This window comes from Ictidomys tridecemlineatus, chromosome 2, assembly GCF_052094955.1.
Source record: "Ictidomys tridecemlineatus isolate mIctTri1 chromosome 2, mIctTri1.hap1, whole genome shotgun sequence".
NCBI classification, from domain to species: Eukaryota; Metazoa; Chordata; class Mammalia; order Rodentia; family Sciuridae; genus Ictidomys; species Ictidomys tridecemlineatus.
Window position 1 is genome coordinate 64678996 of NC_135478.1, and position 26279 is coordinate 64705274.

Below are 26279 nucleotides of genomic sequence, written 5' to 3' on the forward strand. Positions count from 1 at the left end.
CAGTTTTTATTTAATAAGACAATTTTTATAGCACTTACAGTGTGCTAAGCTTTCTTCCAAAGACCTCATAAGTGATAACAGTTCAAGGACAAGCAAAACTCACCTATGAAGATAGAAGGTACAACAGTGGTTGACCTATAAAAGTGTGAGGGCTGCTGGCAAAGAACACTAGGAACTTCTTTCTGGAGTGATGGAAATATTTTCTATTTTGATTGGGGTGTTGTTTACATGTGTGTATTCATTTGTCAGACTCATCAAATTATACACTTCAGATGTATGCATTTCACTGATTGTAAATTTTGCCTTGATTTAAGAGAGAGAAGTGTGACCTCACATGTTATTACAAGGTTCAAAAAGCCATAAGCTCTAATTTTGCTAATGTCCTGCAGAAACAGCCAATGGCAGATCAACAACCTATAGCCCAATCTAACTGCTGAGGCAAAGCAGAGCCTCTGAAACTGGGAAATCCAATACAGCAGTCCTCTAACTTAGTTCATCCTCAACCCTCATCTCTTTCACTCCCTATTGAAGATATCAGTTATAGAAGGTTGATAAGGAGGTGCCAGAACTCTCTGGCTCTCAAGATAAGTTTGAAAACCTCCCAGAGTACTCTGCTGTATGATTTGACATAATTAATTCCCAGCTCAGGCCCAGTAAGGAGTGTATCAGGGAATGGTTCTCATTATATTCACCTAATGCTGCTTCTCTTCCTATAGACTATCAACAGAGAAAGGGAGAAGGCAGAACTAAGACATTTAAGTGCATCTAGAGCCTTGTGAGGTTGAATGTGGCAAACTTCTAGTTATCCTGCAAATCCATAGTAGCCAAGTTTGGCTGGGTATATGACTACCTTGCTACAAACTACACTTACCAGCTTCCCCTTTAATTAAATGGAGTCATATGACTGAGTGCTCACCAATGGAATGTGATAGAAGTGGCATGTGTAAATTCTACTTGCTTTAAAGGAAATGACTTGCCCTGGGTTTCCTCTCCTACCTATGGAATGGAGTCGGGGTGGAACACTGAGTGGCGGTAACTTAGCTTCAACTACGCAGAAAAGACCAACATTCCAGGGGATGAAAAGAGCTACAGTAGTTGGATGCTAAGTGCTTCAACAACTCCTGAAGCAAGGCTGGGTGCTAGGCTGGTTCACTCTAGCCTGCCATGTGAAAGGGAAATTTTAATCTAATTTAAATTACTGCATTTGTGGCTTTTTTGTTATATAATCTTAGCTAATACCTTACCAGTGAAGTTTCTGAGGCTTATGATCTCCAAGCATGAATTTCCAAGTTTCACACTCTGCTTAGCCCAGAAGTTTGAATTCCCAAGTTCTTTCTCCTTACATACAACATCAATCCGGTCACTTAATCTAGTCATCCACAGTCTACAAGATAATATCAACTTCTTATTCACGCATGCAAAGTCCTCTCAAGACGTGGTCCCATCCTCCATCCATGGTCTCAGCTTCATCACCTGCATTTGCCACACTGCATCTTGTGTTCTAGTTTCAATGGATGTTCCTTGAAAGCACTTTGTGTATGAAGAACTCTATGCTCATATTCTGGTCTGGCCAAATGGAATAATGTTTTCACCATCCCCATGAATAAGCTTCTCTAAAACCTCCAAGTAGAATGGTTCCCTCCCTCTACTATACTTCCTTATCACTTTGGGCAAACTTTCATTAAACAATGTACCACCTTGAGCTATTAGGATTTTTTTACATGTCTGATCTCACAGCTCGAATACATGTTCCAAAGACTAAGTCCCTGAAGGAAGATTGTGCCTTGTCTATCTCCGTGACCTTGGCATTTAGCACATGACCTGGCTTATACTTGAATGTTAAACAAAAGAAGGAAGCAGAATTCAATAGGTAGCATGTTTCAAAACCCTACACAGCCAGGCATGGTAGCATACTCCTATAATCCCAGTGGCTCAAGAGGCTGAGGCAGGAGAATTGCAAGTTCAAAGTCAGCCTCAGCAACTTAGCATAGGCCCTAAGCAATTCAGTGAGACCCTGTCTGTAAATAAAATACAAAAAAGGGCTGGGATGTGGCTCAGTAGTTAAGTGCCCTGGGTTCAATCACTGGTATGTGGGGGGGGGGCGACACAAGACCCTACACATACATTATCATTCTTACCAATTCATTGCAAATGCATAGTGGAATTTAATGTTATGCTGATCAGCCAAATCACATGTAGGCAGCATCTCCAGAGTTTCTACCAGCTTGACCATCGCATCATAGTCCTGTTGGCGAGAGATCTCAAGGTGAAAAAGAGAAGAAATACAGGTCTTTGTAGATTTTTCTGAATAGTTATAAACATAAGCCAGTCTCCAGATTTTAAGACAAACCTTTCCTTGCATAGAGTGTTTAGTGAAGTTACTTGTAACCTTCACTAGAACAAAAAAAAAAAAAAAAAAAACAGAAAATAAGATAAATGAGAGAGAGGGCAGAAAAGAAATTCCTGTTACCAAAGAGGACAAAGGGATTGAAGAAAAACTGTTAAATCCAAAGGCAGAAAAAAAAGTGAGCCTAGCAACCAGGAAATGGCTACTATGTTTTCAGTGGAAAAGGATTAAAACCACCCAGAAAAGCTATTTTAAAATGAGCTAGACATACACATAAGAAAATCTACAGTTAACTTCCCATGTAAAGGGAAAAAATATCTTAGCCCTTCTTGGTTTATCATAATCAGTAAAATTAATCTAAACCAGAATATTCTTAATTGTGGGATGCTGACTTGTGCACTATAGGAAAGGCAGTAGCATTTCTGGCCTCTACTCATTAGAAGCTAGCAAAACATACATACATACACACACACACACACACACACACACACACACAAACACAGAGTTTTGACAACTAAAATGTGTTTAGATGCTATCAGATGCTTCCTGGTTGAGAACCACTGGTCTAAATGCTACATAATCATCTAGGGAAAAATTGCTACCATGTGTGTCTCAGTTGGGTCCCCTCTTAGTAGCGCTACCAGTTAACATTTTAGCCAGGCTTACAATCATTGGTATTAGCCAACTTGCTGCCAGCTATGGTTGAAGAGGAGGGTTTCCTACTAAAATCCCAAACCTGTCTTATGGCTCTGCATTTGAAACTACTGGCCTAGGAAAGAGAAGACAGTAGTGGATTCCACAGATCTCTTGGCTCACATTTGAGCCCAAGAGGCCCATCAATGAAAGGTTAAGAAATGAAAGGATACAAAAAAAAAAGAAAGAAAGAAAGCGATAATACATGAAGGCAAGGGCAGAAGGAAACCAGAAGTCAGGAACTCAAGGGAAGAAAACCTTCAAGAAAGGTTAATCCTTGGTCATGGTGCATGCTTTAATCATTATCACAATCCCTAATGGCACCTGCTACTAAAATCAGTTAGTTTCATTTGTTCATCACTAGGGGTATGAGTTCCTTAGCAGTTGACTCTTCTTGGTCCAAGGCATAAACGGATATCTCCATTATTTAGATTTAAAGAAACATGGCCAACAACTTCCAATGTAGCTTTATAGGAGTCTATAAGTATTGTACATTACCCCGTGTGCCAAAGGAAAGGGAGGCAGACTCCCTTAGGAATGTCTCAAAGGCATTAAATTCAGAAGAGGAAATGCTGATTTTCCTCCATGGTACCACATCCCACAAGCCCCATCTTGAGGACTCTCCAATAGCTTCTGAGGCCTGTTTTAGACTAAATATTTTAAAAATGAGGAAAATGAGGCACAGAGAAATTAAATAACTTGCCCAAAGTCACACAGCAGTTAGTGAAGTCAGGATTTAGACTGAGGCTGACTGACTCCATTGTCCTTCTTATCTTCTCTGCTCTGCTATGTCCTTTAGGCCTTTGTTACTTTTCTTATTTACCACCACTCATCCAAAGGCAGAAAAAATTAAGCCTAGCAACCAGGAAATGGCTACTGTGTTTTCAGAGAATCTATATTTCAGAGAATATAGATATTTAGTCTAAAACAGACCTTAGAAGCTACTGAAGAGTTCTAGAGACAGGACTTGTGGGATGTGGTACCATGGGCTAGGGATGTGGCTCAGTGGTTGAGTGCCCCTGAGTTTAATCCCCAGTATCCCCCCTCCAAAAAATGGGGATCAACAAAATAAACCTACACCATAGGTTTGTTAAGAATAGTGAATTAATTTAGGATTAGCAAAAGGCTTGGAACTATGCATAGCATAAAGTGTTAAATTATTAATTACTTATACTAAGCAGTGCCATATATGTGGTCTCTTGTTGGAGCATTCACACCAGCCCTAATATGAAAAACTCTTCTCTAAAACTCTCACCCTGATGGATAAGCTGGATGACCTCTGACCTGGTCACAGATCCATTTATATAAAATAGCTACTTCACCATACACCTAGTAAAATAACACACCTAGTGAGAATACACCATACACCTAGTGAGAATACACTCACCTGAGGAGTTCCTCATGCCAAGAGAAATTTTGCTATATGCTAGCCTCAATTAGGCACATTTCATACCTGGATATCACGGTAGGACAGGAGTAAATTAATGATGATGTCTGATGTCAGAACTTCAATATTATCCATGCGGAGTTTGATCCGAGCCAGCTCCTTTGCCAGTTCATCACCCTGGTATTTCTCTCTGGCTTTCTGGATGTCATTCAACAAGGTTTCTTTGTAATAAACACTAGACAGGGGAACAGGAAAACCTCCAGTCATATAGATATGACTATGTGCATCCAGGACCCTCCTCCTTGGCACTCAAACAAATATGGTTCTTATTTATGTGACTGAGGCTAACACATGGAGACCTTGGCCCAGACCCGAGCCTCCTCATGCAGCAAACTAAAGACACTTCAACTTGTTATTCATATTTTGCTAAAATGAGCCAATAATGTTAACAAATAAAAACCAGCTCATTACAACCTTAAAAATATTTTCAAAGCTGAAATATTCAAACAATATACAGAACTTTCTATACAGCTCAATCTATTTCCTCTGGTATTTTGAACCACATAGAAGGCAAGATGGTACCTTACTTGAATATTTATTTTTCCCTACCAGCAACAGATAATCACAAAGCCAAACAAAACTCCCAGAGCTATGAAATACACAGAAATTCATTTTAAAAATATTCTCATTTATTAAGTGTCCCTAGTAGTCATGAAGGTTTCACCAGTTGAAGGAGAGCTGGAAACTGGTATCATGTCCCCAAGCAATCTAAAGGGGGTACACAGAAGCCATGCTAGGAAGCTTACAGAAAACGTTGCCTTTCACCCCCCCACACACACACACTTCCCTTGTCTTATTTGACTGCCATAATGTAAAATATAAAAACCTAATGTAAAATATAAAAATCTCCTTTATGAGGGTGTCTAGATAATAATGTGGATATGTAAGAACATTTAAAACAGTTTAAATCCACACTTAATGTGCCCATAGCCTCTTACAAGTCAATGCTAGTATCTGATACCTTGGAATAAAACCTTGAAAAACAACCTAATTTGGTGTACAGAGGCCAACTTACAATGACCACAGATTGATTTAAATATTTTGCCTATTTTCCAATTAATTTTTAAACAGAGAATGAGCACTGCCAAGCAGTAATGCCGCCAACCCATTAAGAAGCTGAAATGATTTAATTGTAGAGAGAAAAATTAAGCTGTTTCTTTAAAAAGACAGTAGGATAAATCATCTTTCCTAGAGAAACAACACAAGAGAGAATAAGAACAAATCATACTTATTTTGAATAATTATAAAACTATGCCATAAAAATGTGCATACATTACACAGCCTGGTCCAATGCTTATAATAAGACCTCAATTAACATTTAAAGAATGAAGTGATATCCCACAGAAAGGGTTTTGATGTAAAAATATTAGTGCAATGCTTTCATTTTTATTTCCTTATTTGTCAACTGCCATTACCCCAATGATGAGCAAATCAGCAAACTCTGCCAGTGTTTAAAATTCTGTCATTAATTGAATGAGTCATTAAACTGGGTGACAGCCATTGCCCATTTGGTAGACTATAAAGGCATGAAAGCTATTAAAGTGTTATTAGTTTGGCCTGATGGTAAAAAGTTATACTTCAGTCTTGTTTTCAAGGGTAATTCTGAAAAATAGTTTTAATAAATGAAGAAATCTAATAAGAACAGTAACTTTTTAGGTAAATAAAACACTGACTTGATTATGGTTTGGGGACTCCAGATATGTAATAATCATGCAGCCATTTCTGCCTCTGGCAACCAGGAAGATGTTGCTAATCAATATGAACTTGGAAATGGCTTCAAAGCCCTTTATAGCACAGGACTCAAGATACTTTATAAATCTATCAGAATTGGCTCATGAGCTTAAAACTTACCTGCCATCCTGATTACAGATGTTTGCAATCACAAGTACCATTTACTGTCTCATTATTGTCAAGACCCCAGCCAACTGTGGGGTGGAATCCACTAATACACATTTCAAGCCCTTGGAAATTAAAACAAATCAAAAAAGTTCTTTTCCTCCCAATACATACATACACCGAATGAGAAACAAACTTGAACCCATTTCTTGCAGATATGACTTATCTGGAAGATTCAAGTTAGCCGACCTCCTTGTCAGACCTGAAAATATGATATTGGAAGAACTTTCTCCCTAAACATCACTAAAATGTTTGTTTTGAAATTAGACAAAAGTTAGCAAAGTAAAACTGAATGAGGTTTGCTAGGACTGTGTCACAAAAAGTTTGCCATTTGCTTTTTGTGTTGGCATATGGTCACATATGTCTAGGTTTCCAGTCGTCTTCCCCACTAAGGTCTCTAAAAGAAAGTCTGTATCCAGAAAAGAGGCAATGGCATAGAAAAGGAGAACAAAGTATGAACTTCATGCCAATATTTCAGTAGTAACCCTCCATGGTTCAAGGTGCCATGATTTGGGCCAAAACATGACATGAGGTCCTTGACATTTCATTATAAGCCAGTTCTGCCAGTCCTTTGGATTTTCATTTGTTTTGGAAGTACAAATCCTCCTCCTTGTGACACAACTTACAGGAATAAATCCTTTAAATTGGCTTCAAGCAAAACAACTGGATTGCTTGTTTAAGAATAATTTTTCTGCCTTTAATTTTTAGAGTAAGAACACTGAAGGTACAGTTTCTTGAGCACTGAGACTCAAAGAAGGGAAGTGACCTTTCCCAGGCTACACAGCTAGGAATCATCTTACCAGGACTTACATTCAAACCTTTCTACCTGAGTGAGTAGTGCATACTACCTCTGATATAAATCTCAAAGAGAACATGTCACAGTACATCTCCTGAAGTCAGGAAAATATGTAGGTTCTCAAGAATATGAGAACTCAAGGTCAGAATGACCTTGCTGGGGCATTTTAAGAACCCCCATAACTAAGGGAATGTAAAATCGTGCTCAGAAGTGATCATGAAACAGAATCTCCAAGTTGAAATAGATAGTTAAAAAAAAAAATTACTGATTTAACTTCCCTGTTTCCTAGAGGAGAAAACAGCCACAGAGAAGAGAAGGTATATGTCAAGGTCACACAGGGAGTCAGGAGCAGACACAGGCCCAATTCTGACCTCCTAATTCCAGTTCTATTCTCTTTTGGCTTTACCTCAGTGACTCAGATTAGTGAGGCTGGATTCCAGGATGATTTTTAAATGATTGACCAATGCTCCTTATTCTCTGGGCATACTGGTAATTTCAAGGTGTACCACCTCTCTGAAAGGAAAGGGAAATTTTTACAAGGCTCCCAGGGCTGTTGGTGGATAGTAAGAATTACCATGAGGTCACATGGATGTCCTTGAGGAGGCTAATGAACCTGTCCACCAGGGGCATGCACAGCGGGCCCAGAATGGTATCCCAGTTGGGCTGCATGTACTCCGAGGCTCGCCTCTGGGCGTCACTCTCACAGCAAAAATAATCAGCACATGGTGTCACAATGTAGGGGATGAAATAATAATTTCCACTAGATGCCTGGAAAAAAAAAAGAAACAAAAATGATCCAGAAAGTACTTGTTGCAGAAGCACAGCTGCGACTTTGAGTAGGTAGGACCTGGTGGGATATGAAGAAAAAGATATTTCAATATGAACAACAAATTATGCAATATCACTACGAGTCTATTAGGCATAAAAAAGGAAACCTCTCAATTTCAAAAGCTCTTATCATTTAAATAATAGGACAGAAATTTGGTTTCAAATGCTGAGCTGACCTGTAAATGTCTATGAATTTCACTGGCAGAAATGTTAGAGTCGGAAGTCTAAAAAAAAAAAAATACACTAAAAAAAATAAAAAAATAAAAGAGAATAAAAGCATGACATTTGCAGATAAATGGATGGAGTAGGAGAAGATAATGCTAAGTGAAGTTAGCCAATCCCAAAAAACTAATGCTGAATGTTTTCTCTGATATAAGGTGACTGACTCATAGTGGGGTTAGGAAAGGGGAGCATGGGAGGAATAGATGAACTCTAGATAGGGCAGAGGTTTGGGAGGAGAAGAGGGGGGTAGGAGATTAGCAAGGATGGTGGAATGTGATGGACATCATTATACAAAGTACATGTATGAAGACATGAATTGGTGTGAACATACTTTATATACAGAGGTATGAAAAGTTGTGCTCTATATGTGTAATAAGAATTGTAATGCATTCCACTGTCATCTATTTAAAAAATAAAATCAATTTTTTAAAAGTGTAAAAAAAAAAAAAAAACAATCGATTCATTTTATGGCCCTCAAACCAGAAGGACTTGAACCCAGTGAGAACCAAGGATTACAATATGGCATATCATTTTTCTTTCAACATATATGAAAATGTATTATTTGATAATTTGATACAGGTGAAATATAAACTTTGTTTAAAAAAAATTTAGGTGAAGCATATATTTTTTTAAAATTGTTGCTTTATATGTGGTGCTGAGAATCAAACCCAATGCCTCACATATGCCAGCCAAGTGCTCTACCACTGAGACCACAACCCCAGCCCTGGGGAAGCATATATTAATAACTATGATTAGTCTTAGAGATCTTTTGAAAAGATCCACTAAAATTTTTTTTATAAAAAATTCAAATTACCTTTAATAGTAGGTAAAACAGTAGACTTTTTCTATGGAATAATTATAGTTTGACTAAAAATTATAATTCTTTATAAAGCATAAACATCTTTAAATAGCATTATATCTATGCTCAATTTTTTAGCACATTTGAAGGTTGAAATATAATTCTCTAACAACACTCTTATATCATCATCAATCTTTTGCCTACACTATCATAAAATGCAACTAAGTTAAAATTTCAGACTTTTAAATCCCTGTATTTCTACATAAAGAATTTATATGATGCCAGAAATAGTTCAGTTTAAAAAATGTAAGAAGTCAGATGAATTAACGGAGGTATCTAGGTAGTTTTGACATAATATAGACAGATATATTTTTTCCTTTTCCAAGAATGGGACATAGAATAAGAACTAAATTTTCTTCTAAATTAAAAACCAATTCATTAGCTACACAGAAAACTGTCTGAATATCATGATCTCAGATCAAACAGCCCATTTTAGAAAACTTACAATATGGAGGAATTAGTTTCAATGACATGAAATATATATTTAAGAAATTTTACTTTTGAATAAGATCTGCTTAGAGGAAGACATTTCTATCCTAATTTAAGACATAAATAATTGTATTGAAACCTCTCTCTTTTGGATGTTAGTGGGCTTCTAGAGCCCTGTTATTACACATTTTGAATCCTAAAATATTTTGTTAAAAGAAATTACTGGTATTATTCCACTAAAACACATTTTTAGACCAGATCAGCTAACTTCCTGTAAGGGCCAGATGATAATATTTTGGCCTTTCATATCTCAGTGTCTTTTGCAACTCTTTCACTCTGCTGTTGTAGCACAAAAGCAGACTCAGACCATACACAAATACACAAGCGAGGCCATGTGTCCACAAAACTTTATATATGGACACAAATTCAAACTTCACGTCTTTACATGTCCTGAAATAATCTACATGTCCTGAAATAATCATCTTTTTTCATATTTCCCAACCATTTAAAAGGGTAAAAAAAATAAAAATGAAAAAGTAAAAATCTATTCTTAGCTCCCAACCCATACAAAAACAGGTGATGGGTCAACATTTTAGACTACACTTTCTTGTATTGCATTATCCCTGAAAAGAGGGTTTTCTGCGAATATTGAACCTGCTGCAAAGCAGCAGCTGGGTGACCATCCCTGTGGGTACCAGCTATTGGCATTAACCCCCTCAAAATACAAATGCCAGTGTTATAAATAGAAGGCTCAAGAATTAAGGTGTGTGGGGGTGATTGCTGAGGAAGGTGGCTCAGATCTACTTCTTCATCAGCAGGAACTGCCTGTACCAAAAGAACAAAGACTCTTCCCCTCCCTGCAACACTTTTGAATTCTCAAAGAGACTCAAACTAGCCAGCAAACTAGTAGGTTTTGGTAGGTTAGAGAAGTTTCTCCCTCATCCATGCCAGGAAAACCATGTTGCTAAATTAAATGCCATTTATAAATTCAGAAGTGAAAATATTTTTCTTCTATCTGAAATTGGTTAAGTCCATGGTAAAAGCCCTCCTATTTCAGATTGAGAGGGAGGAAAGAAAGGGCTGTGTGGATCAGTGAGGTACAGAAGGTAAAATACCTTTGAAGAAACAATCCTAATTAAGCTGGGCTGGAGGTGTGAAAAGCTTCTCAAATTCTATCCCCCCAAAAAAAACCCATAACTAGTAAAAATTCTTTTTAATAAAGACATTTAAAAATGTAAAGTCTCAGCTGGGTGCAGTGACACACAGCTCGGGAGGCTGAGGCAGGAGGATGGCAAGTTCAAAGACAGTCTCAGCAAAAACGGAGGCCCTAAGCAACTCAGTGAGACCCTGTTTCTAAATAAAATACAAAATAGGGCTGGGGATGTGGCTCAGTGATTGAGCTTAATCCCTGGTACCCCCTCCAAAAGATTAAGGCTGAAAAAGTGAAGATCAAAAAAAGACATTTCCAGATAAACAAAATCTGAGATAAATTTATGCTAGTAGACCTATCTTACAAAAATACTAAAGGAAGTTCTTTAGAATGGAAGAAATTGAGAGTAGTCAAAAAATTCTAATAAAAGTAGTTACGTAGGCAATTATAAAATGCAGTATGATCATAAATTTCTTTTCCTTTCTTCTCTTAACCAACTTAAAAATTAAATGTAGAAAAGGATGTATATAATCCATATTTTGGAGTTTATAACATATAGAGAGATGTAAGCTATTTGACAATAACAATAAAAAGCATAGCACACAAGTGGGAATAAAATTGCTTTGGAATAAGGAAGTGACACCAAATGGTAATTCAAATCCACAAGAACAAATGAAAAAACAAAAAATGGTAAATAAAAAATAGATACCACACATATACTCTTACTCTCCTTCTCTCTCCCTCTCCTAATTCTCTTTCCTTTTCTTAGTTTCATTAAAATACATAATTGTGGGGCTGGAGTTGTAGCTCAATGGTAGAGCGCTCGCATAGCACATGTGAGGCCCTAGGTTCGATTCTCAGCACCACATAAAATAAATAAATAAAATAAAGATTTTTGTGGTGGTGGGGGGCCTGGGGTTGTGGCTCAGTGGTAGAGCTCGCCTAGCATGCGCAGGGCCCTGGGTTCGATCCTCAGCACCACATAAAAATAAATGAATGGAATGGAGGTGTTGTGTCCAACTACAAATAAAAATATATATGTATTTTTTTTAAAGATATATTTTTTTAAAAGACATAATTGTGGGCTGGGGATATAGCTCAGTTGACAAGAGTGTTTGCCTCACAAGCACAAGGCTCTGGGTTCAATCCCCAGCACCACACACACACAAAAGAATTATAACAAAGTATTCATAAACATTACAAATAAATAATCATATGCTTCTGTATGGTAGATAGGTAAATTGAAGGTGAACGATCAAATCTATTTGTAAAGAATTATTATATCTTCAACTGTTTCCAAAACAAATGTTTCTACTGAAATTTTGTTTACATTATTTCTTTAGCAAACCTAGTCTTCCCAAACAGCACAAGAATAAACTTTGCCCCAGTCCTGCTCAAACCCTAAATAATGAGGTGTGAAAAATAGGATTTTGACAGCTATAAGATATGTGCTGTGACAAGTTGTTGTTCAAGGAGGCAGAGCAACAGCAGCAGAGACCCTGCAGTTAGGATAGGAGGTGATCTTTGGAGCAAATTTTTAGCCATAGTTAGAGAAAAATGAGAAGAAAGAGAGGAAATGCATGAACTCTGAAACCAGCTGAGAGTTTAATAAACAGGACTGAGGAGACACAGCAGGAATCTAGAGACTTGGGAAGGTAAAAATACTTCCTTTGAAAAAATCTTTCAGAAACTGTATTAAAGTTTAAGAAATCTGACAGAAAGAAATTGGAACTAATGACTACATTTTAAAAAGCAATTCATAAACTTCCAAATGAAAGCACAGGCTTTTGAGTGCAAGTACTTTTATTCTTAAAAAGAGGAAGAATGGGCCCAAACATCTCCAAATGATGGACCACATTCAAACTTTTGTTGGTGGAGAGACCAGAAACTTAAAAGAAAAACAATGATTAACATAATACATGTTCAATAGTGAACGAGGATCAGCTATTTTTAATTGTTACATTTTTAAATGAAAACATCTCAAGAATCCAGCTCATTAAAACAAATTTAACAAAGGCAGCTTAGTTTCCTACATAAAGAAGCATTAGAATCAGTGTTCTAGCCACATTAATATGTAAACTCTTATTCTAAACACCCTCCAAATATTTCTAAAAGGATGATTCTCATATAGTAAGTGAGGTCAGAGAGCAGAGTAAAAACCACTGATCTCCGACACTGTGGGGGTAGAAAGTGGAAGATACTGTAAAGTTTTGAGTTCCTAATCTAGCAATTGCAATTTTACAGAACTAATACCATCTATAAATATCACTACCATAACCAAACCATCCTATATCATCACTAAAAAAAAAAGCTTAATTACATAGTCTTAAACGTTATGATATTAACTATATACACTTAACCATTCTCCTATTGCTTTACTTTCAGTTTGATTTGAAATTTTCCTTCTAAGTACCACTAAGATGAACATCTTTGCATATAGCATCTTTGTACCATGGTGTTTCCCTAAAGATAGCTTCCCAGGAGTGAAATTACTAAAACAAGTATAAAGTTCTTGATGTGTGTGGCTTAGGTGTCATAAAAGATGAAGCAATTTATTTACACTCCCACCAGCAGAGTATGAAGACATGCCAATTTCATCACCCTCTAAACAGAACTGAGCAGTGTTTTGTTTTTTCACATATGTTAGATTAGGTGAACAAGAAAGACCCTATTAGCATTGAAATAAGAAGTCAGTCTCATCCCAACTCAAAGGATTCAGGGGGCCAAGGATTAAATCCTAGTACCAGTCCAACCTAGATGTACTTATCTATCTAAATGTAGTTTTGATAACTACATTTCAACATAGTCTTCCTGTAATCCTTTGTATTTAAGCATATTTAAACATATTCTCAAAAGTAATGCATAGGCTCCTCCAGAATGAAAAAGGGATCCCACATCCCCAAAAGGCTAAGCACTGCCTCTCAGGACTCTTTGCAGAGGCATCATATGTAACATCCCAGCTGTAGCCAAAAAATGTCAATGTTCCTTCATTGGATACACAAATAAAGCTTTCTAGTAATTCAGCATATTTCTCATCCACAAATAGCTGCCTGGATTATCCAGGACAGCTCAGGAGACCAGAGTATGTTGGAACCTCCTCTTGTCCATCAGGTTCTATCATGGCCACTAACCAAGGAAGCCAAGATGGAAACACAAACCAAGGGACCTAGTTAGAGCAGCACTTATTTTTATTTATGGCTAGTTGCTGGTGGTTAATAGCAGCACAGGGTTTATAAATTAATTCTTTGGAGAAAATATGATATGTTAGAGTTTATTCCTGATGAACTTCATAATGAGACTTTCAGGTTGACCTTTCAGAGAACATTTTTTTATACTGATACAAACATTTAATCAGTCAACACATGGCCTCATCAGAAGAGAGGGGAAAGCATTAATGGCAGATGGACAGTGGTTTAATATCAGCCAAGATGAACTAAGTTCTGAGCACTTGCAGAAGAATGCACATCTTGTCTGCTGGCAGGATGTGGTTCTTTGGATCTTGTAATGCAAATAAGTCACAAATCTTTAATGAAGACCAAAACTGAAAAAGCCCAGAAGATTCTGTCTAAGAAAATTTAGCAAGCTAAGGAACAAATACGGGGCAATACTTTTCACACACAAAAAAATTAAGTTTCATAAACATATCTTTGTCTAGCCAGTTAGGAGAGAAGTTTAAAAATCAGCACATATGGCCAGGCATAGTGGGGCATGCTTGTAATCTCAGCAGCTTGGGAGGCTGAGGCAGGAGGATTGAGAGTTCAAAGCCAGCCTCAGCAACAACGAGATGCTAAGCAACTCAATGAAACCCTGTCTCTAAATAAAACACAAAATAGGGCTGGGTTGTGGCTTACTGGTTGAGTGCCCCTGAGTTCCGATCCCCAGTACCCCCAGTACCCCCTCCAAAAAAAATCAGCACATATGCATGTCCAGAAAAATGTAGGTTGGTTTTTGTTTTTCATGATCAATGCAAAGAACATTCCACATTGTTACCTTTCCATATTTATCTGGTCATAGGAGGAATAAATATACAGAAGCTGTATAATGATTTCAATAGCAAAATCAGGCTACTGTACCACTTAAAAGTAAATGAAAATATCCCTGCTGGAAACCATGGAGTGCTAACTGACCTATTGCAATAGTTGATCCACTTTGTTCAAACAACTGAATGATTCTCATAACATGACAATTTTTTCAAAGCTGGCACAAATCTCAGAAAGCACCCTATTGTCTCATTTTTTTTTAGTTTTTAGTTGTTGGATGTTTATTTAATTAATTTATTTATATGAGGTACTGAGAATCAAACCCAGTGCCTCACACATGCTAGGCAAACACTCTACCACTGAGCCACAACTCCAGCCCCATTGTCTCATTTTATAGAGGAGGAATCTGAGACCCAAGAATGTTAAGCAACTGGCACACAGATGACTTACAGAGCTCGACAAATCTCAGGCCTTTCCTCTCCCTTCCTAGGACTTTTGTCACTTCAACTTAATTCTGAAATGCCCTTAAATAAATTAAGCTACACAAAATTTGCAACACAAACATATGAGGGAATAGTGAATTTTAAGATATGTGAATTATATCTTAATTTAAAGAAAACAAATGGGTGTCCTGAATTCCAAGGACTTGTTCAGTTGGTAGGCAGAATTTAATATCAATAATGTGGTTCTGACATTGGTCCTGTGACATCTGATGTTACCCCTGTGATATTCAAGACGTACAGTGCAAAGTTTTATATTTCACACCTCTAGAGCACTTCAATTTAAGAGAACAAACAGAAGCGAAAACATAGCCACGCAGGAAAAAACAAAAAGACTGTAATAGGGAATTTAAGATGAGGTAGAAATGATAGAAAATAGCCACACAAGCTAAATAAATACTCAAAGAGCAGAGATTTTTACATGATTCATATTCTGTGGATAAAATAAAATTCTTCCTTTCCATCTCTGTGGGATGAAGCCTTCCCATTTGAAATGGAGTCTTTAATAATAAAAGTGGTAGAAAACTTAATTTTCAACTCAGAAAACCCAAAAGACATGGAAAGAAGAAATTTAATTGACTTTTTACCAAACTGTCCCTAAACACTCTATATGTTTAATAATTTTGGAGCCCAGTTCATAGAAAACTTTAGACTTGTGGAAAGCAAGAAAGAAAGAACAGGAGAAATTCTGTTACCCTCTAACCATGTTCACAAGCCAGGAGGAAGACTTCAGTATTGAACACAATGCCCTCAGTATTGCCAATGTGTGTTTCTCAAAGAATTTCCAATTTATTGGGATTATAAAGATAACCATTTTAATGGGAACAAGTTTCTCTTAAATCTCACCGATTTTTCAGAAAAAGAAAATCACCTAGTCCAGAGGTCAGGAACCAGATTAGTTTTTTAATAACATGATTTTTAATAAAGTACTTTTTAATAATGTGATCCAAGCTTGGAAACATTGCTTTAAAAAAAAAAAAAAACTGTGAACTCTGGCTTCAGGACATGACAAATGAAAATGTGATCTAGTATACTTCTAACAATTCCAACTGTAAGTATTGGGTGGAACACCTCATTTTCTCTCAGTAAGTCTACTGGGGACAGGGAATGCGCGTGTCCCCATGTTTTCTCTCTGGCAAGACTAGGCAGTTTTCAGGTAATTACCAACCAATTCAACAGGAAAATATTATTCCTGTGCCTATCAGCCTTGAAGATCTATTTTTTTTAGTCCTGGGGTATATATAATTTATATATTCTCCATATGAAATTATTATGTGTGATAGATACTCAGGTGTGCTACCAAGACCCCCTTTCAGGGAAGGATATATTGCCCTAGCTACTGGAAGTTCTTTAACCTGAAGTCCCTACTGTCAGCCCCTTCTGGAACTGCCTTAGTTGCAGAAAGCACCTTATCCAAGGTTACACTCTTTTTGATGATGGATGGATGCAGGGGTATAAAACCCTGGCCATCTCATCCTCACACAGGACAGCTCAGAAAGGCCAGTCAAGCTTGACTTCCTTTAGGGGTTTGCCAAGGCTGTCATTGGTCTTGCATCACAGCTCCATTTCTCCCTCTGCCCAGTGCTGTTTCATTCCCTCCCCTTGCCCAGTGTCAATCCCAAAGGCACTCCTTAATGAACCTCTTGGACCTTAAATTCAATCTCAGACTCTGCTTCAGGGGAAATCAATCTGTGAAATATGCTACAAATTCAAAACTGGTTATTCTTGCAAAGGAAAGTGAAAACAAAGGAAGTTACAGAATACCTATGGACTATGTACACTAGAGGCAAACCATCAGGAAGTTCCAAGGTTTAACCAATAAAGTAGCCTCGTGGTTGGCTGCATTTTCATTCTTTTGCTTTCATGAAGGTGCAACCTTGATCTGTAATTATATAAACAAGTTTTCTGAATTGTTGAAATGCTAAGATTGACTACCTTTGTTATGTCTGAAGCAACATCATAAAAATAGAAATGGATAAAAATACAGGAAAAGCAAAAAGTCATTTTTGTAAAGCTCTGGCTGAAAACTGAATTACATTTCAACTTAATCAAATATTTAATTATGAATTAAAATGTGATGAGTATTCACAAGATTTTTGTAACACTTTTTAATCCTGAAAAGAAAATTTAAAAAACAGTTCCATTTACAAGAGCATCCAAAAGGAAAAAATATCCAGGAATAAGTTTAAGTCAAGGAGGTGAAGACTTGTTTGCTGAAAATTATAAAAATTGTTGACAGAAATTATGGAAGATCTAAATAAATGGAAATACAGTCCATATTCATAAACTGTAAGACTTAATATTGTTATCAATAAGCAATCTCCAGATACAATGCGATCCCTGTCAATGGTGAGGGTTTTTATTATTGCTGTTGCAGAAATGGAAAAGCCAATTCTTAAATTCATATGGAATTGCAGGGAGCCAAAATGTCCCAAGAAAGGATGAAAAAAAAAAGTTGGAGGACTCAGACCTCCCAATTTAAAAAATTACTTCAAAGCAACAGTAATCAAAACCGTGTGCCTTGTGTATAAGGTTAGACATACATATCAATGGAACAGGACTAAAAATCCAGAAATAAACCTTACATATAGGTTTAGTTGATTTCAGCAAGGGTGCCAAGACAATTCAATAGGGAAAAAGATAGCCCTCCCAAAAAAAAAAAAATGGTGCTGGGACAACTGAATATCCACACGCAAAAGAATGAACTTGGATACCTATCTCATACCAGATATAAAAATGAATTCAAAATGGATCTGAGACCTAAATGGAGGTTTAACAGTTTTTTAAAAAATATAGGAGTAATATTTCTTGACCTTGAGTTGGGCTAAAAGTTCTTAGATACAAAAAGGGCCTGATCCATAAAAGTAATAACTGATAACTGAATTGAGTAACTGAAGCCTCTGATAAAAAATCTTGCTTCCAGAACTCTTTTTCAACTCTACAGTGAGTACACAACCAATTAAAATGGGGAAAATATATGAGTAGACATTTCACCAAAGATGATCATGAATGACTAATAAGAATATTAAAAGATGCTCAACATCACTAGTCACTAGGGAAATGCAAATTAAAACTACACTAAGATATCACTTCATACTCACTAGAATGGCTGATGGACTCAACCAAGTATTGATGAGGATGTAAAGAAACTGGACCTCTCAGTGCTGGTGGAAATTTAGAATGGAACAGTTCCTTTGGAATCATTTTGGCAGTTTCTTAAGAAGTAAACATGTATAGACCATATGATCCAACAATTCCATTCTTAAGTATCTACCCAAGAAGAATGAATATGTGTACGTCTTTATGTACACATATGTTCAGAGCAGCATTATTCATAGTATCCCCAAAGTGGAAACAACCCAAAAGCCCATCAATGGGGAGAGGACCAGTAAAATGTGGACTATCCATACAGTAGAATGTCATTTAGCAATAAAAAGGATAAAACTACTGATATACACTACATCATAGAAAAACCTCAAAAACATGCTAATTGAAAGAAACCAGGTGCAAAAGACCTCATATGGTATGGTTCCATTCACCTGAAAAGCCCAAAAAGGTAAATCTATAAGACATAAAACAGATTAGAAGTTGTTTGGGTTTGGAGGTAGGAACAGGAATGGTCTGTAAAAAGGTATTTGAGGAGGTAATAGAAACGCTCCAAAACCAGATTATTAAAAGTCATTGGGGCTGGGGATGTGGCTCAAGCGGTAGCGCGCTCGCCTGGCATGTGTACGGCCTGGGTTCGATCCTCAGCACCACATACAAACAAAGATGTTGTGTCCGCCGAAAACTAAAAAATAAATATTAAAATTCTCTCTCTCTCAAAAAAAAGAGGCATGAAAAACTTTAATAAATTAATCAATCAATAAATAAATGTCATTGAATTAGGGCTGGGGCTTTAGTTCAGTGGCAGAGCACTTGCCTAGCACTTGTAAGGCCCTGGGTTTAATTCTTAGCACTATATAAAAATAAACACATAAAATAAAGACATGTTGTCCATCTACAACTAAAAAAAAAAATTTATGTAAAAATTTAAAAAGTTCAGCTGGGGATGTGGCTCAAGTGGTAGCGCGCTCGCCTGGCATGCATGCGGCCCGGGGTTCGATCCTCAGCACCACATACAAACAAAGATGTTGTGTCCGCCGAAAACTAAAATATATATATTAAAAAATTCTCACTCTCTCATTCTCTCTCTCACTCTTTCTTTAAAAATATTTTTTTTAAAGTCATTGAATTATGTGTGTTTAAAACAGGTGAATTTGTAGGTATGCAAGTTATACCTAAGTAAAGCAGTTTTTTGGTACCAGGGATTGAACTCAAGGGCACTCAGCCACTGAGCCACATTCCCAGCCTTATTTTGTAAAGTTGTTGTTGTATTTTTTTTTAATGTGGTGCTGGGGAACGAACCCAGTGCCTCATGCATGTTAGGCAAGTGCTCTACCACTGAGTCACATCCCAGTCCTTGTGTTTTATTAAGAGACAGGGTCTCACTAAGTTGCTTAGTGGCCTGCTTTTGCTGAGACTGGCTTTGAACTGCCTCAGCCACATGAGCTGCTGGGATTACAGGCATGCGCCACCATGCCTGGCTGTAAAGCAGTTTTTTAAAAAAATATTTATTTAGTTGAAGATGAGCACAAAGTATCTTTATTTATTTTTATGTGGTTCTGAGGATTGAACCCAGTGCCTCACACATGGGAGGCAAGCACTTTACCACTGAGCTACAGCCTCAGCCCCAAGCAATTTTTTTAAAAAAACAAAACCTGGTACATAAGAACATGAGCATCATTTGAAAAAGAGGTGAGCACAAAAGGTGATGTCATGTTTCCAAAGAGCAAAGGCACACAGAATGGCTATGGGCAGCCCAGCCTGAAGCCCTGAGATCAGCTTCCCAGCCTTTCCATCTCTGCTAAGCAACTACTTCTAGAAATGGAAATGAATGTGCCCAACCTTCTGCCAAATAAAGGTGTATTCAATGTGGCATCAGGCACATAACTCCCTAAAGACAGATCTCAAAGCACCTTGGTTTTCATATATTCACAATCACACAAATATCTGGCTACATGTTCAGGCAGTAGCATGTAAGCTGTACCCCTGACTGAAAGAACTTTAAAGTTCACTCTGGCTACATTATATCTATGTGTGTTTTACCAAAATCTTTCCAAAATGATCACCAATGATTTTATCAGATTGTCTCCAGAAACGTCTGGAGTCATAAAACCCAGGCTCCCCGATTCCAGTGTTATCCCAATCCACATGCAAGAGACAACTAAGCAAACTCTCCTTAAAAATCACCCAATTTACTTTGACATTCTGTTTTAATGTTTAATCGCCATTAACTGCAAGCTGTTCATTCTGCTGATCCAAACCATTTTTCTATTTGCCCTATTTCCACTCCATCTGGAGCGGAAAAAATAACTGTCTCCTTACTTTCAGAAAGAGGATAACATTTAAGGATAACCATCAATGGTATCTTCCAAGGTTTACATCCCTTCAGCATTTACTCTTCGGTACTATTTTCTAGCCTTCAAGTTATCTCAGGTCCCTTTCAAAATTCTTCTGAAGAGTGGTTACCAGCACTCAGGAAGGGTGTGAAAAAGGAGGAATGGAGCTTTAGAGGAAGAGTAGAAAGTATAGAGATGCAGCAGGATAGAAAGAATAACTTCCAATGTTCTATAGCATAGTAGGTAACTATAGTTGACAATTATTAATTGAATATTTCAAAATTGAATATTTCAAAATAGGTAGTACAGAGGATTTTGAATGCTCCCAACATAAAGAAATTATGCTTGAGGTTATGAACATGCCAATTACCCTGATCTGTTCATACATATTGTATACATGTATTGAAATGTCACACTGTACCCATAAAAGCATACAATTACTATGTGCCAATTAAAAATATTTTTTAAAATTTTTTTAGCTGTAGACATCTATTTATTTTATGTGGTGGTGATGATCAAATCCAGTGCACCTCACGTGTGCTAGGCAAATACTCTACACCACTGAGCTACAACCCCATCCCCCCAATTAAAAATATTTTTAAAAAATAAAAATAAAATAAAATTCTTTTGAATGCTGTAATTTTTCACACCTTCCAAGCATGATAACCAATATTGGGCACTGAATTCTAATGTAATTTAGAGACGTTAGTTGTCAAATCCTGTAGAATAAATTAATTCCTAACAAACAATCAAAACACCTAGGAAGAATGGTGCCAAAGTGTGCTTAGAATTACTATCAATATTAAAGGAATTCCTGGGTATTTCAGAAGGGAGTATTTGCCAGAAGGAGAATACATAGTGGAATTATAACTGAATTCACTACATAGTATTGTAACACTAGAATTATAACACTACTTAACATTTATTATAACACTAAGTCTTTTAGAAGACAAAAATATTTCAAAGTGCAGGCCAGCCATGGTGGCGGACACCTACAATCCCAGTGACTCAGGAGGCTGATGCAGGAGGATTGTGAGTTCAAAGCCAGCATCAGCAATTTAGCAAGGCCCTTAGCAACTCAGCAAGACCTTCTCTAAACAAAATTAAAAAAAAGGGCTGGGGATGTGGCTCAGTGTTTAAGCACTTCTGGGTTCAATACTCAGTACAAAAGAAAATCCAGATAGATAGAAGTATATATACACCCAACAGTAAGAAATGAAAAAAGATAGCTTCTTGCCTTCATGTAGCTCATTTTGTTTTAAGGAATAGTGTTTCATAGGCATTTCTTGCATTAAATCCAAGTTACAACTTTTTGCTTGTGCAATAAATATGGAACCACAGATGTTGAATACTGGAAGGCATCCACAAACAAAAGGACAGAGGTCAACATTTCTCATTTTACTGATATGACCCAGACAAGGGTAGAACAACTGCCCAATGTGACTTAAGTTGGATGCGACTCCAACTACACCTCCTGGGCCTCAAGCCCAATCTCCTTTGATTGTTCCCCCATTTCTCCATGAAGGAGGTAAAATGAAAAATCAAGATCTGGAAAGAATAGGACAGACTCCCATAAATGGAAAAACATCAGTACGTCAATGGGACAAAACAAAATGACACATTGTCCTGTTCTTTTCCAAGAGGAACTTGAAACCAGAACCTCTTGCCTTATTTTACAAACCAGCTTATAAATCCACATTCCAATGCTAATTGAACTAACTCACTTGCTTTGTTTATAGAATTTCATCCTCTGGTGGGGAAGGAGGGTCCAAGTTTCCCCCTTAGGTGGGTATTTTTGTTAGGTGGAGTACTGGGGAGCCCCCCCTCCCCTGCTAGGGGCCTTTTGTGAGGGGTAAAGTCATGCAAAGCTCCTACTCCCCTGCAGAGGGCAACCTGGGGAGAGCTTCGCCTCCTGTGTCCTTTTCTTGGGTCACTCTAGGAACTCCAACTAGAATAGGAAAAGTACTGAGAGACCCTTCCCTTATAGAAGTGCTAGTAAGAGGGATGTTGAGATCCAAAAGAAAGGGACCAAGGCCCTGTCTAGAGTCTAGGTCATGGATTCTCAAATTACACCACCACAGATCTAAGGGAATAGGAAGCTTGGGGTACATACAATGGTATAGGATAACCCTGGCACAATTTCTGAGGACATAATCTTATTCAAATATTTTTTTAGGATGGTAGTTTCTAGTTTCATTATACTATCTAAACCAACATGGCAATAAGACTAGGTAATCACAAGAACTTATAAGCTGAATCAGGAAATTTCAGTACATAATAAAGGAATAGGAAGGAGCAGAATTAAGTAGAATTTCATCCCACTTCTTTTCAGCTTGTAGCAGGGAAATTCAGGCTTGATCCCCTTGTTAACTGGGGTATAAGTTCATGTTCCTTCATCATCAGGGCGACTTTGGTAAGGAAGTATGGGAGGTATTGACTCCAGTAAAAAGACTCTTGGTGGTCCATGGGAGTGCAGGTCCAGCTCAGGATATACCTAGGTGGTTCCAAGCTCAAAGCCCTATGAAGTAATAAAGAATATACACTTGTCTGACCTTGCCTCCTGTCCCACACTTTCAAAGGGCCAAGTGGGGCCTAAGCTAACTGGTGGATTGAGGGATAGAGGGTTTCCAACTGTCCTCCTTAAAAACAACAAACATGTGATTAAAAATCACCTTGCTACCTGTGATATTTTCAGGCAAATATTTTATAAATTTATACTTATGGGCTGAGGTTGTAGCTCAGTGGCAGAGCACTCACCTGGCATGTGTGATGCAATGGGTTTGATCCTCAGCACCACATAAAAATGAACAAATAAAATAAAGGTATTGTGTATATCTACAACTAAAAAATTATATTTTTAAAAAAATTTACACTTTTGAGGCTAAAAATTTGAAAATGTAATACTTACTGTGTTTTTTTGAGTTACCATATCCTGAAAAGAAAAACAAAAGATGAACATAGTTTTTCTAAACAGTTAATTTTCATAAGCATTAGTCAATATTCCCCACATCATATAGTGCCCACCTTAAAACAAGAATTAATCATTTGAACCCCCACCATCTGAAAGCTTCAAATAGAAATGAACCTCTGATAATCAAAAAATTCACATTCTATGGAAAACTAACCATAATTGTTTAGCTTTGGAAGTACTGGAGGGCATTTCTGCTTATGATGGTTTTCCCATATCAGTGACAATACTTTTGTCCAAAAGATTTATTTTACTTTTTGTAGTTGTAGGTGAACGACATGTCTTTATTTTATTTGTTTATTTTTGTGTAGTGCTAAGGATCCAACCCAGTGCCTCACATGTGCTAGGCAAATGCTCTGCCACTGAGCTAAAGCGCTAACCCCCCAAAAGATATTTTGAGACTCATATTTGTGGCACCGAGTGCTCTGCATCCCACCTTCCCAGAGAAGAATGACAGTGACAGTAAGAAAGCACTTGGGAAACACTGTGCCATCCTGGGGTTTGAATAGATCAATGCAAAGGCTGCAGAAACACCATAGTCACCCTTCCTACAGAAAGAGTACTACTGGAAGTATTCCTGACACCCTATTAGAACTGTCTAGGCAGGTTCAAATTCATGTCCATTTTAGCCACTTAACAACAGGATGGTTATGCAGACCTTGAGTATATATTATTTATTTATATGCTAGAAACCAACATTTCTGCAAGAGAAAACATAATTAAATATCTTCCCTGTAAAACAAGTTTTATATAATCAGAGAATCTTTCTTTTCATCGATGGGGGTCAAACCCAGGGCCTCACACATGCTAGGCAAGCACTGTGCCACTGAGCCACATTCCTAGCCCAAGATTTCTATTTTTGATAAGAAGTTCAGATTGCTTCCTCTGGAATGACTAACTACCCATTTCCATTGTAGGAAATATTTGTCTGATTCGTTAAAAATCAAAAATTTTCAATCTCTAGCCCTGTAAAATAATTTTAAAATTATCTAGATCATAGAACTTTCCAGAGGGCTTTTCTAAAGCACAGCTGAGGAAAAATGTATTGAATTAGGAAAAAATGTTAAAATTTCATGTTTCCCATCAAAGTATAGATTAATAATCTATATACTTTCATATTTTCTAAATTCTAAGTATTCTAAATACTTCTAAGCACAGAGAAAAATCAGTAAAAGCAGCAGTTAATATCTAAATCTCTAAAGTTATTTAGGTTGGCTTATAGACTTTAAATATGTTTCTAAACTGTAGAAACTATTCTACAACATAAAGCACACTGATAAGTTTCTTTTTTTTCACTGTCATACAAATGACTTCTTCAAATACACTATGTGCTATAACTACAGAGCACCTATCTACATAAAATGCATGTGAGGTTTAACACATAATACAGATTATACAACAGAAGCAGGTGGTGTTTCTATCAGGAAATAATCTCAAACCAATATAGAACCCAGAAAAATTTGGTTAATATTAAATAACAAGAAACACATACACATACACACACACACAGCCCAAGTATGGCATAAAATTGTCTTGTTACAGTACTGAGGGAGTTGTACACTTAAAAAGGATGTCTGTAAAGACCAATCTCTAAACCCACTAGTTCTCATACCTGATTGCACATTTGGGAGGTTTAAAAAAGTCCCATGCCTGTGCAGCACACCCCAGAGATTGTGACGTGATTGTTTGGGGTGTGGCCTGGCTCCTGGGATATTTACAAGCTCTCTAGGTAATTCTAAAGTGCAATCAAGGTTGAGAAACAGTGCTGTAAAACTATTAATTTTTAAATGATTTAACATAAAGCAGGATTTTCTAAGATATTCAACAATATTAGCAGAATTTTAGAATAACGGACATCAGACATTTATATTTTGAAAATATAAGCATTTAAAAATGTTCTATATGGGCTGGGACTGTAGCTCAGTGGTAAAGCACCCGCCTTGCATGTGTGAGGCACTGGGTTCGATCCTCAGCACCACATAAATAATAAATAAAGATATTTTTTAAATGTTCTATATTATCAAAAAATGTTTGTTTCAATCTTGCCAAAATACATTTCAGAAATTCTCAATATTACTGAAAATATAGGTATACACTTGTTTTATATAGGAATACACTTGTTTTCAGTTTTACTATGTTTTCAGATTAGAGTATAATAACAAATTAAATGTCGATTATATCTATGGTAAAATTTTCTGCTTATTTTGGTAACTGTTAAATATATCCCTGTCATTATCCAAGTCAAGAACTAATTTTTATAACATGTAAGTTTGGATCAAATTGTCCACAAAGGGATTCAGAGTAGTATGTTTGTGTCAATGGAAGTGAATATTTTTTGCTTTTTCTCTAATGAGTCTGGAAGTGCTCAGGTTGCCTGCAAAAGCATAATGTAGCAATGATGCTCACAGAGCAGCCAGAAATTTATAAGTGTGAGGTAGAACCAGTGGTAGGAAAAAAGGTATTGCAAAAGCAATTTTTATTACTTTTCTCACATATAATTCCTGTGCTATGTTACATTTCAGCTTGACATAAAATTCTGCTTTTCCAAAATGATGCACTCAGAGGAAGGTGAACGATGTTCTTTACCTTCAGTGACAGTGCTGTGTCTGCATCAGTATCATGGTACAGGATCACATTATTGGTCATGTCAAAGCTTTCACGGACTCCAAGATGGTAGAAGAGGGAAGGCTGTCTGGAGAAGTCACTCATGTCTACAAAAGCAA

At 37.0% G+C, this 26279-nt stretch overlaps 1 protein-coding gene across 1 annotated transcript; it reads right to left on the bottom strand.

The window, feature by feature from the left end:
* Positions 1–26279, bottom strand: LOC144369798 (mitogen-activated protein kinase kinase kinase 15-like). The gene is made up of 6 exons (XM_078030082.1): positions 26143–26279; positions 23497–23520; positions 7754–7947; positions 4494–4662; positions 2139–2245; positions 1–1566 (listed from the first exon to the last, which is right to left on the bottom strand). Coding segments are annotated over exons 1-6 (618 nt in total). The 5' UTR covers positions 26266–26279; the 3' UTR covers positions 1–1565.

What these genes read in the sequence shown, in the direction of transcription:
- LOC144369798 (XM_078030082.1), bottom strand. Translation starts at nt 26,265, where the DNA reads ATGAGTGACTTCTCCAGACAGCCTTCCCTCTTCTACCATCTTGGAGTC. An exon ending in TGGTAACTCAAAAAAACACA is followed by an intron (nt 7,948 to 23,496) that starts GTAAGTATTACA and finishes TTTTTTTTCCAG; the next exon opens with GCATCTAGTGGAAATTATTA. An exon ending in GACATCCATGTGACCTCATG is followed by an intron (nt 4,663 to 7,753) that starts GTAATTCTTACT and finishes TCCCCTGTCTAG; the next exon opens with TGTTTATTACAAAGAAACCT.